Source organism: Sceloporus occidentalis, unplaced genomic scaffold, assembly GCF_023333645.1.
Source record: "Sceloporus occidentalis isolate IW3139 unplaced genomic scaffold, rSceOcc1.0.p SCAF_31, whole genome shotgun sequence".
NCBI classification, from domain to species: Eukaryota; Metazoa; Chordata; class Lepidosauria; order Squamata; family Phrynosomatidae; genus Sceloporus; species Sceloporus occidentalis.
Genome location: NW_028317011.1, coordinates 8521623 through 8538125, shown reverse-complemented (window position 1 = coordinate 8538125; position 16503 = coordinate 8521623). Strand labels below are relative to the sequence as shown.

Sequence of the window (16503 nt, the reverse complement as noted above, 5' to 3'; positions counted from 1 at the left end):
GAAAGTGGGTTAGATGGTCTTAGAGTAGTTTTTCAAAGAGTTTAGATGTTATTGGAAGCAGTGATATGGGGCGGTAGTTAGCAGGGGAATTTGGATCAAGGCAGGGCTTCTTGTGAGTGACCTGTGCATCTTTGAATGAGGATGGGAATATACCAGTAGAGAGTGAGGAGTTGAAGATGTGATTGAGGGCAGGAGTGAGGAACATGGAGACCATGCACTGGAATGTTGTTGCGGATGGATTGTGGGTTTTTTTGGAAATAGTCTGCAAGATCTTGGGCACTAAAGGCAGAGGAGGGAGGTGGTGTGAGTGAGGTGAGGAGAGAGTAGAAGGTGGAGACAAGTTGTTTGGAGGAAAGAGTTGGGTTATGAGGGAAGAAAAGTATCTTTGTTTAGCTAGCTGAAGGGCAGACGTGTAAGCGATGGGGATATTGAAGTCACCGAGGTTGAAAGGGTTTGTGACAAATAGGTCGTGCACGGCTGTGAGTTTGTTACAGACTGAGCGAGCATTCCAGAGGGCACAGGAAAACACATAATCTGTTTACTGAGACATTTAAGAAATCTTCCTACAGTACCTAAATGTTACGGAAGGCCAGGTCACCCCTCAATAATGCAATGTAGAGTCATCATAGGAAAATGCAACTCTTCTACAAGCTCCTGTTTAAGTAAATTTTGTGAAAATATAGACACACTTTAAAGGTGTACCAGTACAGGTTGGGTACAATGATATTACTCCCTAGTAATTATACAGTTGATCAAGTTTGATGAAGATAGGCTATTGTGATGCTAAGAGGGAACTGGATACAATTGAGAGTGCTAAAATAAAAAATGTATTGTAATATGCCGATAATTAAAATTAATATTCAATCTATTGTATGAATATATTGGCTGAAGATAAAGCTTATGAACTCTCTCAATAAGCTAACTTTCATGTCATGAAAGCTACATAAATGTCCCATCATTCTTACTACTGGGGTTAAGGGGGTTGCCTTTACCTAAATGTGGGCATTTGACACTAGGGCTTTAAACCCCTTAATGACAAAGCCCATACATGTACGGGCTCAAAATGCATTGTTTTAGGGACTGCCCATTGTCCTTAAGGGGTTAATGTTACATAATGGCTTAATGAGAACTGCAGCTTTGCAGAATTTTAAAGCCTATAATATGGCCAGTTGTCTGGCATAGAAGCACTTACTGGCAAGGCCCTCATGTAAATAAGATATAGCAGCTATAGATGGGTTTAAGCCAGGGGCATAAGTGAGCATATTGACTAGGATTCAGATGTTGGTGACTAATTAAAATCATTGTAGCTGTTTAAGTAGACATTCATATAGTTTAATTCAGCTAGTAAGGATTGTAGTAAAGGACAACACTACATTGTGTTTCCCTAGAATCACGTGTCCTGCTCAGTATGCGTTAGACCACAGTGTGCATGAAACATCAATTAGCTAGTGGAGACCTGTCACGTTTTGTTTAGATAACCACTCCTTGTCATATAGCACCGTTGCAGCTGTTAGTAAACTCTAATGTCCATGATCCAAGTGACAGTATAATTAAACAAGACATTATAGTGTATACCATGAAATCTTAAGAAAACCCCTTATTTTACCAACTATTCTTTTTTTGGGTCTCCTGATTTAAAATCAATAAAAAGAAGCTATGCAGCTATTAAGTCAGAATAATCATTATGGGTCTTAACATTGTTTTAAGGCAGATAGTTATTGTGAATGGAACTGGCTGTTAATTATAGGATGTTTATTGCATGGAACTGGCTGTTAATTACAGGATGACTGTCAATTTCATCCTTTCCTCATTTACCAACAATGGGTTTTATAGTTAAAATAAATGTTGCTGTTTCAAAGTGTTTTTAGTTATATGCAAAAATAAGTATACTACTATAGGTGTCAATGAATTACCTAAAAAACAAACCAGAAAATGTTAACCTTGGCCTAAGTCTGAATGAAACTTGAAATGCAATCAAAAACTAGACAAATGTGACTACTTCTATGATTCTAGACGTGATTCCCTCACTTTGTCTCAATCGATGCAAAAGATACAGAGTGGCTTTTATTCCTAGGTTTATTCTGTAATCTTAATAATTCTTGGAAGCTATGTTTGTTCCCCTCTCCCATTCTTTTTTATGGTTTCTTCCCTAAGGGTTTGGCCCATAATATTTGGTAATATATAGTTACCATTCGAATGATGGCAACATCATCATCAGAACATCTATCTGTCTTGTAAGGCTCATGGGTATACACAAGCTGGGGTCAAAGTGTTGATGAAATACAAGAAAAGTAAACTACTGCTATAATTAAAAATTACAACTGCTTATTTTCTGTTAATAAATGGACAAAAACTAACTATTCTATGTTAACTTCAGTTAGTATGATGGCATGAGAGCCATACTCATAATAGTATGAAACGTTAACTTATCAATTTTTTTTGTATTTGGACCAAATGCTGCACCTATGCAAAGATAATTATTGTGTCGCATTTTTGACCTGTCAGTCACAAGGAAACATTCATTAAAAACCTGTTCTTGTTCACAATTGTGTATGGAAAATATGGTAACATTTCCTCTACCTCAAAGCCTGCTAAATATCTAAAATGACTGCTGGACTTACATCTAAAGAAGGGTTAAACTGCCTTTGTTCGTCCTTCTGCAAACAGGCAGAACCATATGATCAATCCTTCTTTGAATGCTCCCTTGAGATCTTTTAATACCCACACAAATGCAACATAAAGTCATTTTACATAATGGTATGTGATTTATACTGTGGCTTGAGAAATGTACTGTATTTCATGGCATAAAATGAATTTCATCACTGAAGCGTTCTTCAGGTGGAACAAATTTTGTCTCACGGATCATGTGAGTGATGATCCTGAAAATGAGTTGAAAAGTAAAACACAGATTTCTATCTATCTAATATTCCTGATAATAAAACAACACCTTGGTGAATTTCAGGTGGCAGTAAATCCTTTTTATTCTTCAGGGTACAAAGGAGTACTGTTCTGCAAATGATGATGATATTATCTTTATAGTATTAGCTATTAACTGATGACTATGTTAAGTTTGCACAAGGCAGTGTTGGCATGAGCCCAATGCCTGGAATAAGAGTAGGGTACAATCATGGTTGAAGAGATTTCATTTTGCAGTGTCTTCTCAGCAAATAAAGCAGCATGCCAAATGGGCCTTAAACTATGCTTGCACAATGGCTCATTCCCTTTTAGAGCTGATCATCCCTCCTCTATTTATAGCTCAATAACGTTAAATTTAGAAATCACAATATTGCTCTTTAGTTAGAGCTCCTTTTACCTTTTTTTGTGTGCAGAACCTAATCTGTCTTCCTAGCATTGGACTTTTCCACTCAATACTGATTCAGAACTATCCATGCTTGTTATGCACACACACAGTATCTCTTCTGGCTTCTGCAATCCACCTACTTTATAAGGTTATTATGTCAGATAAACTAGTTTTCTTCAAAAGAATGTTACGTTTAACATCCAAAAATAATACATCTGCCCAGTTCTACCATTTCCAATATGTTTACTGGAGTCTCTGTTGCATCCACAAATGGAAATCCTAAAGCTTCGTCTTTCATGGGTCACTGGTTATAACACAAATATTTTAGATCATATGCCATATTATAAGTATATTTTATTGTAATATTATCTCAACACACCAAATATGTATTAGCTGTAGGTACTACTGATTGGTGCAATCTAGATATTAACATGTGTGCTACACTTGATAACATTATCCAAAATATCTTTTCAAAAATCAATTTAAATTATCTATTATTAAGTGGATGTAAAATCATTGTATTTAAAAGTTCTGATTTATGTCAGGTTTTGCTGTCTGATAGAATAGCTTTGTGTTCTTTATTACTTATTTCAAACTAATTATTAAATGGCACTTAGAGGTTTTCCATTGTATGCAAGTCAAAGGAAAGTATGGATGAAACTATCCTGAAATGAACAGAGAACAATATGTCTTATTTGCTTAATAATTTCATTACAAATGTTTGCTTTTTTAACAGGATAATCTTAATAAAACAAAAATCATTCCCAGTCCTGACAGTGATTTTCTTTGCATTTGCTTAAACAAGAATAATATTACAATTAGGTTCCCTAATACTCAGACTTAATAAAAACCATGTGCTATAGTCAATATAGTGTAGATACCGGCAAAATGATAACATAGAGCCCAACAAATGAATAGTCCAAATGATTTAAGTTATTAGAGCAGAGACCCATATCTTTTAACATTAACAGTGTACTTAAAAGTTAATGATTACCAATTTGCTTGCATCCATTCAATTTATTAACTTCCCTGGTCACCTACAAGTGACACAATGTGTTTTAAAAGAAAATATTGGATACTTTCCAACAATCTACTAAAAAAAACAATTAACTAGTGTATCACATCTCGATAGGTGATGGTAAGTCAATTCACTTGTACACAAAGTAATGAATGTTGTGAACCAGCTAAGCCTCTGATTACATGCTGTTAGGAGCAGGTGATGTTGTTTGGATTTTCTAACCCAATGGATTGCAATCTTTTTTTGTCTTGATAACGTTTATGGATTTCTTTTTTCCAATTTAAATCCATTTTAGTAGACACTATCTGCAAGGTAATAAGAAGTGGTGATAAAGGTAAAAAAGTTGGTTGCTGAAATTGTCAGAGAACGTAAGTGTGTATTCAGTTGTTACATATGAAGGTATTACACAATAATATTAGATCTATATCCTAAATGCTGTTCTGTGCTTTGGCAGTAGGGTGGTGTTGATATGTACAGTCTCAATGGTCCTTGATATAACAATCTCGCTTTACCTTAAAAAAACACATCTTAAAAGTGTAATGGTTAAAATAAAACCATAGTTTGTTCCAGAATGGAAATCACCTATTGTTTGTGTTCTTATTTTTATTTAAAGTTACCAAAGCTATAGTAAGGAACCTATCGTAATAATCCTTCATTGAAGATTGTATTGGAAACTCACTGTCAGGCTATGTAGGAAGTTTTATCACACTTGCTAGTCTATACCTGAATATCTTCAGGAGGCATATAAGCCTCTGGGATGGGGTAGGGAGAAGAGAGCTAACTTATGTTCAGGAAGTTGACTACATATGATATTTTTGCCACAGATCTCAGCTTCCATCAGATTAAATAGCTTCCAGCAAATACACAAATTAAAAAAAAGATAAAAGTAGTTTGCAAAAATACAGTTTTTTTATGATAAATGCTATAATAGCAACAGTCCTCTCATCTCCATTAACTATAATAAATATATCTAAATATAGATGTGTTGACTTTTTATAGCAGCACGTGTAAAAACCAGGTTGGGAAGCATAATATAGTGAAACTCTTCTAGTACTGACTATTGTCACATTGGCTAAACCGAAAAAACCTTGACATGCAAAAATAGTGATTTATTTTGTGATAGGTCTGGAACAAAAATGCAAACATTTTCGTGTATCCTGCATGGCAGCTTTTCTGATCCAAGGAATGTAAATGGATTACACCTGCCTGGCAGTCCTAAAATAGGAGTGCGGAATGGACAGGTATTGATTTTTCATCCGATGCTCAGTGAGTTGTGAATTTGTGGGGCTCTTCTGACTTAGCAGAAGTTGGGAGAACAAATTTGGCCACTGAATAGACTACCTAAAATTTAGAGAAACAGCATCCTTGAAACTGTTATCGAAAGAAAATACCGTATTTGCTCAAATATAAGGGGACCCTGATTATAAGACAACCCCCCAAATCTGAATATTAATTTAGGAAAAAAGAAAAAGCCTGAATATAAGACGACCCTATAGGAAAAAAGTTTTACTAGTAAATGTTAATTCATATAAACTATTTTTTTAATAAAAGCTATGATTGAGAAAAATATTTTGGTTTTATTTCCTTCTATTTTCTAACCTGCCCCCCCCCCAGTTATGCACATCTTCCCCAGAAATGCCTTATACCCCCTCTATGCCACTGTGCCCCATGATATGCCTTTTAACCCTCTAAATGCCACTGTGCCCCATGATATGCCTTTTAACCCTATATGCCACTGTGCCCCATGATATGCCTTTTGACCCCCTATGTGCCACTCTGCCTCCAGAAATGCCTTATGCCCCCCATTTAACACTCCCTTTCCCCGCCCCCCCCAAACTTACCGGAGCTTCTGAGTCCCCTGTCATGTAGCCGGGGCAGCGTGTAGAGCTCTACGCGATTCGCGTAGACAACTTCCGCTGCAGCTGGGAGGAGGTGCGGCTAGCAGCGGGGGTTGTCTGCGTTCATCGCGCAGACCTTCCCCGACTGTCAGAGAGAATTCACCGCACCGGTGCCAGGGAACTCTGATCTCTGACAGCCGGGGAAGTCCGGGCAGCCTATAGAGCTCTACGCGAATCGCGTAGACATCTACACGCTACCCCGGCTACACACCGGGGACTCAGAAGCACCGGTAAGTGGGGGGGGGACGGAACAGGAGGATCCAGGTCCCCTGCAGCTCTGCGGGGGATCTTCTGCGGGTGATCTGGATCTTAGTCGTCTCATAGTCAGACCTATTTGATGTCTGATTATAAGACGACACCGATTATAAGACGATTATAACCTCGTCTTATAATGGAGCAAATACGGTATATAGAAGCATACATAATATATATATATATATATATTTGTTGCGTTAGCATGGAAATGAATGGGCACCATGTGTAATTGCGCAAGATGGAATATAGTAACTGTATTTGGCAGATATCACGCTCAGTATAGGTATACCTGTATGGACATTTATGCATGCTGGGGGCTGCGCAAATATTGACACTGCCCCCAGACAATTGTGAAAGAGCCCTTCACTTGTTCTGGCAGTGCCCATTTGTACAGGCTTTGTTGAGAGCTCTGTACCTGGAAATTGAGGACTCCTTTGAGAGAAAGTACTTGTCCTACCATTCCTACTTTATGGACTTTTTCCAGGCACACGGATGACCATGTGCCCACAGTCTACACACCAACCCCAGTCACACCACCATCCAATTCCCCCAGATCGTTTTCAATGTGTCACGTTCCATGTTTCTAGGTCTGGAATTGTAATTGTACACTGCTATTCTGAGCATTCTGTAAATATGTTGTATTGCACATGTATTGCCCTGCGGTGTGACGCAGTACATGTAAATTATGATATAGTCTAATATATTTCTTGAAAATAAATATTTCAATAAAAGCATGGAAAACTTTTTTGTGTGCAATTTAAAGTAAAACAAGCATAAACCTCTTCTGGCCCAAAATCTTCATGCAACAGCAGTCCAGAGGAACACTGCTCCCTTGAGAGCTTTCTGCTGTCCAGTATGTCAGCTATACCCAAAAAACTATGTGCCACCTAATTAACCCTGTCTAACAGCCAATAGAGGCAGTTCATTCTAACAGGTGTTCTCTGTTGCAAGTAGTAATTTGAGATTTAACCCATTCACTCCCTGGGCAGCAGATTTACAAAAGCAAACATTAGAGTTAGCCCTGTTAAAACGACATGCATGCATACACATAATTCGTCATTTTTGAACCTCAACATTACCACATACACAAAGAAAATGCATCCTCAAATGAAATAATGAAATGTAAAATGTACAAATATACGTCTGCCTTATCTTCAGCATTCAGAAACATTTGAAGCATACTGCAGAGATAGATTCCAGGTTCTAGCTTCTTTGTAGAGACGCCAGCACGCAGATACACAAACTATAATGATTTCTACAAATCCCACATAGCCCATCACTGCACGGGTCAAGCAGAAATGGGCTTTAATGCCAGCAGCCCAAGCTGCCCTTCTAATATATGTCATTCCAGACATAGTGACATGCATTCTCCCAATATGCCATTTTCACTTATCCATTATAGGACTGACACACAAGTAAATCTGTGCAAACAGTGTGCCGAAAATCTAACACCTGCAGCTGATAATCTGTCATGACAGCGTGAGGAGGGGTGATATCAATTTCAAAGGGAGTTTATCTCACACGTAAACCTAATGAAAACCTATTTTACGACTTTCCTTAGCACCATGTATCCCTGGATTTACTGGGATTGCAGCAGGCAATTGTTTTTCTTGGCTGTCATGTACAGTACACCAGACATGAAAGCTCATGGAGGATCATTTAATTATATCCTAATCTGAACAAATCAAAACACTTCTTCACTGTCTAATTCTCCAAAAATATAAGACTGGTTGAGCTAAATAATGGAGGGTTAATGGTTTTGTGGTATAAACACTGACCTCTGAATTTTTTTTTATAATTTCTGATGAATCATTTACCCCTGTATTTCAGAAAGGAAGTTCTGATCCAGACATAACAAACCTAGAATATTCTATTTTCCTTCTTTATTAACTGGTCAGTCTACATCCACTCAAGAGGCAACATTACTAATGATGAACAGAAGTCCCTCAAATGAATGTAACTTACGATCATTTAAAAAATTATGGCATATCCTGCTGGACAAAACAGATTTTCAGCAGGTCGGTCAGGCCACGTTCCCATCACTGTTCAGGGACAAACTTGTAAAGGGCATTATCCTTTCTCCCTTGGAACCTATGGACTTCTCTTGAGTACCAGACTTTTTTTCCACTTGGGACTAAACAAGTAACTTGAGCCTAAATAATACTGGTGGACAGCCCAGGATTAGGTGACCTGGTGCGTTTTGGTTCATAAAAAACAGGACTGGTAGAGTTGTAGGGAGCAGGCCTGTGGAGAGATAACTCAAGAGGTGTAGAGCTTCATACTACATAAATTCATCAGTTACCAGTAAGACATAATGACAGACCCTTGATTCAGCTGAGAATGTATAGCTTACAATTAAAGAAATAATGAAAGCAGTTGTAATGAATAATATAAAATTTTATATAAAATACAATATCTAAGAGTTGATGCATAAATTGTTAACTCTATATCCATACAATATAGTAATATTTGTGTAAGTTCAAATAGAATTAAATTATACATAATATAGCATGATTTTAGGCAGCTCAACATTAGACATTTATATGTGTTCTAGCTGTGTTACCTGACTCCTTATCATATTGCCTGTGGTAGAGAATGGCTCAGTTTTAATGTCCAAACCAGGCACTTTGGAGAAACACTACTTTATAAGCATTGCCATAAAGAATCAGCTCAGTGTGGTTTTTGAGCATGTATTTCCACCCAAAATATCATGACTGACAACAATGGCACTCTCCAGGTCGGAAGATAAATTATGTTTACTAGAATTTTTTTTTTTTTTTAAAACACGGTTTTTTTGTTAATGCTCAAGGAGATTTTCCCCCCATGTGACTTCCCATTTAACAGTCTAACTAGTGACAAGACACTTATTGATTTCAAAATGTGTCTCATTTGTTTTTTTAAAAGTTGAAATAAGGTTCACTATATGATGCTTATAGGAGAAAAGAATAGCCTTTGAAAACATCAAAGGTGATTATTGCCTCAAGATTAACAAGTCTACATGTAACGGACTGTATATGGTTGTAAGAACTCCTGCCAAGTGCTGTAATAAAGAAGAGATAATCTATTAAAACAAAAATTGCTTATTTGGCAGTTTTATTATCATAAAAGCATTATCATCCCATATTTTCCTAGATAATTCCAGACAGATTGAAAAAATACTTTATTAAACTTTTTATCTCATCGAATTAAAACACCGTTTTAACGTATCATGAAAACAAACAATGCAGTTCAAGTGTTTGTCTGAATTATCGGTATGTTGCATTCATTTTTTTGCTTGTTTTTTTTTACCAATTGCACTAATAACAAGAGCGGACAAATAATTTGCCTTGTCTTGTAAAATTGAAGCATCTTTTTTATTTCAGCAACGTTACAATACCAATATATTTCTCGCATATAAAAAAAAAAAAGATTCGGCAGCCAATTATAGCAGAAGATAGCTGGATTTCACTTATAGAATAACCAAAGCTATATGCATGCTACTTCAATTAATCAATGCATGTCATCAACTACAAAATACCATATTATTCATTAGATTACAAGTCCAGCGTTTCTGCGATTACTACACTACCATGTCTGACTGTAATAATATCCTCTTTGGATTTGAAAAATGATTGTAAATGTCTTATATCTATTTGCAAGGCTCAATGTACTTTGATTCTGCATTTAAATAAAATAAATGTCATTTTTAAATGGGGAAAAAAATATTGCTAACCTCCTCTTTATAGATCCATCAAATTGTAATAAAGGTGCAAGTATCTGCCCTTTTCAGCACTAGAGTATAAATAGATCCTCATGAGGAACGCTGGGAAAATTTAGCTTTATACGGTTTTGTAATGGCCACAGAGATCTCACAGTAAAGCTTTCTTACAGTACAACAAAAACTGAATTATTTGAAGCATTTCTTCCGGAACAGGCCCTCAATGACACTTTGTAGTCTAGAGACATAACAAAATATTATACATAACTCAGCCCAAGTTTAGCTGTATTCCCCATAGGGATCATGGGTATACATATTTATAATATTGCCTGTATAAATAGGTTTACTGGGTCACATACATATGTTTAATACAAACAAAATCCACAATCGTCACGGTGAGTCTTTATTACTCTTTAAAGGAACAGTATTCCTCCTGGATTTGAAGATGTATATTTTCATAAACATTGGATAGCTGTATAATGGGATCTTTGAATTGTTTTTACTGTTTTACGCTAGAAATTTAAATGAAGACAGTCAGCATGATAACATGATTTCATTGTTTATGTTTCATTGATATAGTAACTCCCTTGAGGCTACATTTTATAAAGATATGTATTTCTGTTACAAGGCAAGAAGGAAACAGTTAATATGTTAGAAGATGGAGAGAATTGGATAAATTGCTTTCCTTACAGTTAAAGTGTTCAATACAGACTTTTTTTAAGAAGAGGCAATATCATTTGTTTAGTGAAACAGAATTTATGATTAGCATGCACAATGCATGTTTGCCCTAGTTGTTTTCCTGGCATATGTGTGTGTGTGTGGGGGGGGTTGTTACAATTTTATTTAATAAAAAGAAAAAAGTATTAAGCTGTCACTTTTACTCAACGAAATATTTTGCAGAAATGACATTTCCACTAAGAATTACAAGCAGCAATCTTAATTAGAACAAGCTTCTAGGCAGAGTGACCATTCTGTGTGCACAGAGCATGGGATTTAGGGAAATGTAACCTCTGGGTGCTATTGGATAGCAACTGTCATTAGCCTCAGCTTGAGTAGTCCTATCAAGGTGATGATTATTGCAGTTTAAAATCAGTTACTGGTACAATATAAAAAAATAGATAAAGTATCGCAAATTTGATATGGCCCATACTAAAATAATCTGTTTTATAGGATCCCAAGCTGCCATTTAAAAAGATGATTTTTTTCCATTTAATGATAGTGCATGCCATTCTTACTTTCATCAAGTTAGGTGTTTTCTAGGCTACAAGCAATGAACTTTCCATCAGTAGCATCTTCAGCTAATTAACCCCGCTGATTACAATAATTAGTATTGATTCACTCCTGAACGACTTCCTAAGCATCCAAGCCCAATCTACACTGGCTGAAAAGTCCTGGGTATGAATGTTAATTTGATGTTCCTCTTTGTTTTGGAGCCCCAAAGGTATAGTTTGCAATCTTATACACTTCAATTTGATAACAGATGTACTTGAGTTTTATTGTAATTTAACAATGAGTGTGTGAATACATTAAGGCACAGTAATGATATTGCATAATGTTGGACTGGAGATGATCTAACACTGAGATGACATGCGATTTGGTTTATTTACTTCCATGGCAATCACATGAAACTCACGTATGTTCATATATCTCAATTTTGGAAGAGTTATGTTTATTAGGGATACAATTTTTCGTACTTGCTCACTGAAAGACTGACTTACAACAATGTACAGAAGAGCATTATAGATTACCCCTTGCTGCAACAGTTAAAAATCATGTTTTGTACTAGCCTGATCCCAACCCAGCATATTATAATCAGACATTAAACAAATTAACACTTTCTGCACTGTTTATATTAGTAAGTCCCAGGTAGGGGTGAAGAGAATCAAGCTTAACCAAAAAGGTGAACTTTAACCCTTCTCCCATGAAAAATGGCAGATCCCTATGGCAGTGACATGGTTAATCGGCTTGATCATGCTTGCCATATTCTTTTCTTCTTGGTAGATGCTGGAGGCAAAATGTAAAACAGCTCAATCACATTTTGTTCACACCAAGCCACAAGAGACCAGGAGCATGAAAGGCCAAAATTAAAAAAAGCAGATAGACAACTGCTAATGTTCCAGATGCTTGGGACTACTAGTCTCATCACCCATCATTCTCTACCATAAGCATGGAAGATCTTTAGCTGGCTTTCTACCCAAAGCACACACTATATTGTGGTTCCACTCATTTAACTTATACCATAGCAAATACACATTGTCACTCTTCCCATTCTGTAGCTGCCAGTAAGCAGCATTCCACATCTCAGTTTAACAATGTTTTTTCCTCCTATGCAGGCGCAGGTTGCTTTGTTATTTTTCGCTTTCCTTTGCTTCTAATCATTGAAGGATCAACTACTTCACTTCCTGCAATTTCTGAACTGGATAACTCATTGCCTTCATAACAACAGATATTGACAAGTTTGCAAGCGTCAAACTAGCACCTTAGTCTTCAATTTCTGCTATTCACGCCTTTTGGCTTCAAAGGTCATTGTGTTATTGTAGAAAGGTGCACATCTCTGCTTAGCAATAAAAAAACCTGTACTTTCCATGAAACGCTGTCCTTTTTTTTTCAGGATCATGGAACGATTTACCATTGTAAGTAATAGGTGAATAGGAACTATATATACACAGAAAGCAAAGCACATCCCTCCATAGAAATATTTGCAAAACCATGAAATAATGCTTACAAAGGTTTTCCTTACTATTCACTTTATGTTAAAAAAAAAATTGCAAATGCCTGTTTCCACAAATTTGCTGCAAACCTCCATCAAATCTAATGTATATATATATATATTTTTTTTTTTTGGGGTGACTTTTTGTACAAGTATGTTTGCACGTGACCTTAACAATCTAGAGGTCTATTTAATGTATTAGCAAAACAGCTACATTTGGGAAGAGTTCCAGGTAATTCCAAGTGAGGACTGGTGAATAAGGCATGAGATACAGGTGACACTTTGGTCTTTAGCAAAGAGCTGCAGCTGTCTCACTTCCTCAGCACTATCTTTTGACTGATTCATGAAGTGGCATTTGCATTGGCTTCACAATGAGGCACCTTGCACACCCTCTCAGTAGGTGGCAATGAAATAGTGTAGTGATGATAGCAGCTGCTAGCTAGCAATAAATTAACTGCCCTGTGCTTCAGAAAACTGTGGCACACACAACAATTCTAGGTTTTCGTACTGCTTTATGGAAGAACGGCAGCCAAATGCATAGAGACTGAAACACAAGTGCTACTTGTATTACATGAGAATTAAAACCAGCAAAATTAAATATAAATAATAAGAAAAAGACACCACAGTATTGCATGTGCCATGCAGCATATAGCAAAGCAAAGATGTAGCTAAACATTGCAAAAAGAAACATACATGCACATACATACATTCTTTAGCTGTCAGATGAACCCATTATGGCTGTAGAATTGCATGCATAGCTATTCTTATTGTTAAGCCTTGGAGACAGAAAATATGGGATGTGTGCATAACCCTGTGAGTGCTGGAATAATACTTACTATAAGAAGGTATACATTACATGTAATATATATATAATTTCATATGTAATGTATTATATATACAAATATATATATATATATATGATATAAAACCTACATTTCAATAGAAAATACATGTATGTGTGTTTGTTTATATATTATTATTATTATTAATATTATGTATGCGTGCATATCATAAACGCATACTTGAGTGCTGTACCAACATATTTCTCTTTCAGTGGAAACTGTGTTTTAGGGTCATGCAGGGACAGTTTTGTTTTTAAAGCTCCCATGCTTTTCTCTGTCAAACCTTTTAAAATTGCAGGCAATGTCATGCTTCAACAAGCTGTTTAGAAAGGCTACCATAATTTTCAAAATAAAATATTACACTTTAAACAGAATATAATGTATACACATATGCACACAACTACAAATATAGTTGTCTTAAACAATGTTTCCCTTAACCATTTAAATACAAGAAGACACTTCTATAATTTGCTAAATATATGTGGATGGAAAGTATATTTAATTCATGAACTGCATCTAGGTAACATAAGTTATCTTAAAAGACGAGTATGATAATTTTAAGTCATACTTATAGTGCAATTTAGGTTTAAGCAGGGAACAATGAGCGGAGAATAAATCTTTATATTTTTATACATATAGTTTATAGATTTTATACAAATATTTATGGAGAGGCTCTGTTTGTCATTTTATCGATGACTAGGGTGAGACTTTACATTTAATATTTTTATTGAGATTTTTATATAGAGACTATAAAATATTTAAAGACAAGACTAATAACAATGATGTATGTATATATATATATATATATATATAAAAGCTGAATGTTCTTGGATATAATTTCTACTTATTATTACGATTATGAAGCCTGATTACAAAAAACTTTTTGTTAGCTCATTATAAAAAACATAACCTGTGACCAATTGATTGTCACCTACCATAAAAACAGTGCTTTATAATGATTAAAATAATATTATGATCTTATAACTTGATATCTAACATCAAAATTAGAAATGTAAGATGATGGCCATAAATTAAATCCAGAGGATTCCTTTACCCTTAAAACAAATGTTTGCCTGGTTAATATCGGTATTAAAACATCAATAAATTGTTCTACATGGTTAATGAAAAGCTAAGCAGTAAATCCTCAACAATAGGAAGACTTAAATATGTAAAATAAAAAGTACGGTTTAGCAGAGAATGGCAAATAATAAGAAAAAAAAATATATAGCTGTGCTGACATTTCGTCTGCACAAACAAGATTATAGAACTGAGAAGATAATGAAGACGGTTGAAGGGGAAAAAAAACTACCCCAGACATGCATTAAACCACTTTGACAGTTCTATTGTTTGGCTGTCCCATTGTCAGCCCAAAAGATGCATTCAGTGATACAATATCTACTAACAAATAAACAAAAGGCTGTTTTTTTTTTACCAAAAGCTAACACGGATTGGCAAATGTTTTCCTTGCAGTTTTAGGTCAAAATGTATCCTTTTCAACAACTATGGTAGAAGCCACGTAAAAATATTTTTTTAAGTGATCCAAACAAGGCAGAGACCTAATGACTGTGTTTAGGTAGGCTAAGTCCAGCTTAGAGAGAGGTATTTAGAGCACCGTGATATCACGTCATAGCTTTTTTTTTTTTTAAGGATTATTTGTGCATAACAAGTAACAGCTATATATTAATGGATTGATGGAGGGAAAGAATGCTTGTCTTTTTAATGTCCTTCCTGCCCCTGAGATCAGCTCTTGCTGTGGAGCTAAAGCAGTGCTAATGTAGCCTCATCCACAGCAAAGAGAGATACTTATTTACACAGTGTGCTGATTGTCAAGACCCTCCAGGACAACTACAAGGGGGGGGGGAAAGGCATCTGTTAAAACAAAAGAGTGCACAACGTACCTTAAAAGCAGCTCCTCATTTCTCATAGTAACTGCAGATTTAGGACAGCGCATGCTTTCTACAAAGATATTCTCAACAAAAGCCGGTTTAGAAGCGCGCTCAAACATCAATGCCACAGTAGCTACTAATGTCTGTGGCTAGTCCCTCTTCTTCTTCTCTCTCTCTCTCTCGCTCGCTCTCTCTCTCTCGTCAATGCTGAGTGGTGAAGCAAAGGGGCCCCTGCAGATTCACTAAGCAGAAATAATCCTCTCTGACAAGTTATGTTGTCTGGCCATAATTTACATTAGTGCAGTGTGCTGCCTATGGGGGCCTTGTTTGATTTTGCTCTTTGTTGTCCTTAATGTGTCCTCAATTTCCACTATTAGTATGTGTATATATATATATATATATATATATATATATATATAACGCTGTGGAATTTAACGATTAACAAATCTCTCTTAATTTGTTGTCTTGTTTTTTTAGGTCATATAGTGGTCTTGTAATTAAACTGTATTATTTAATTTTTCCACATTTTATTTCTACTATATTTAATAGACGTATACAAAGTTAACACATATATTAAGGGGCCAAATTAAAGTTTTATTGTTGAGACTATACTTCTGGTATTTTTGGATGTTTTCATCTGTGACATGAACCTGTAGGAATGTGGTGCTGACATATACCACGGTAAGGTATGAAAGCCAAATGTAGTTCTAGAATGTTTTAACCTGATGTAAAAAGAAAATGCACTTTTTTTCTATTTGTTTTTTTATTCTGAATATTTCAGCAAAACTGTTGTTTTAAATGGGTTTATATAATGTTTTTATAAATCTGGAACTTATTCCCTACCCAGTTGCTGCTGCTCCAGTTTGAATCTTTGAATTTCCAGGGGGAAATCCCTC

At 35.8% G+C, this 16503-nt stretch overlaps 1 protein-coding gene across 3 annotated transcripts in view; it reads right to left on the bottom strand.

The window, feature by feature from the left end:
• LOC149298801 (CUGBP Elav-like family member 2) overlaps positions 1-15726 on the bottom strand; it is a 230707-nt gene extending 214981 nt beyond the window's left edge. For all 3 annotated transcript variants that reach the window (XM_089487182.1, XM_089487183.1, XM_089487184.1), the window contains exon 1: positions 15620-15726. In XM_089487182.1, the coding sequence (XP_089343308.1) occupies positions 15620-15726 (107 nt within the window). The remainder of the gene's footprint in view (positions 1-15619) is intronic.
• Between the last annotated feature and the right edge of the window lie 777 nt (positions 15727-16503).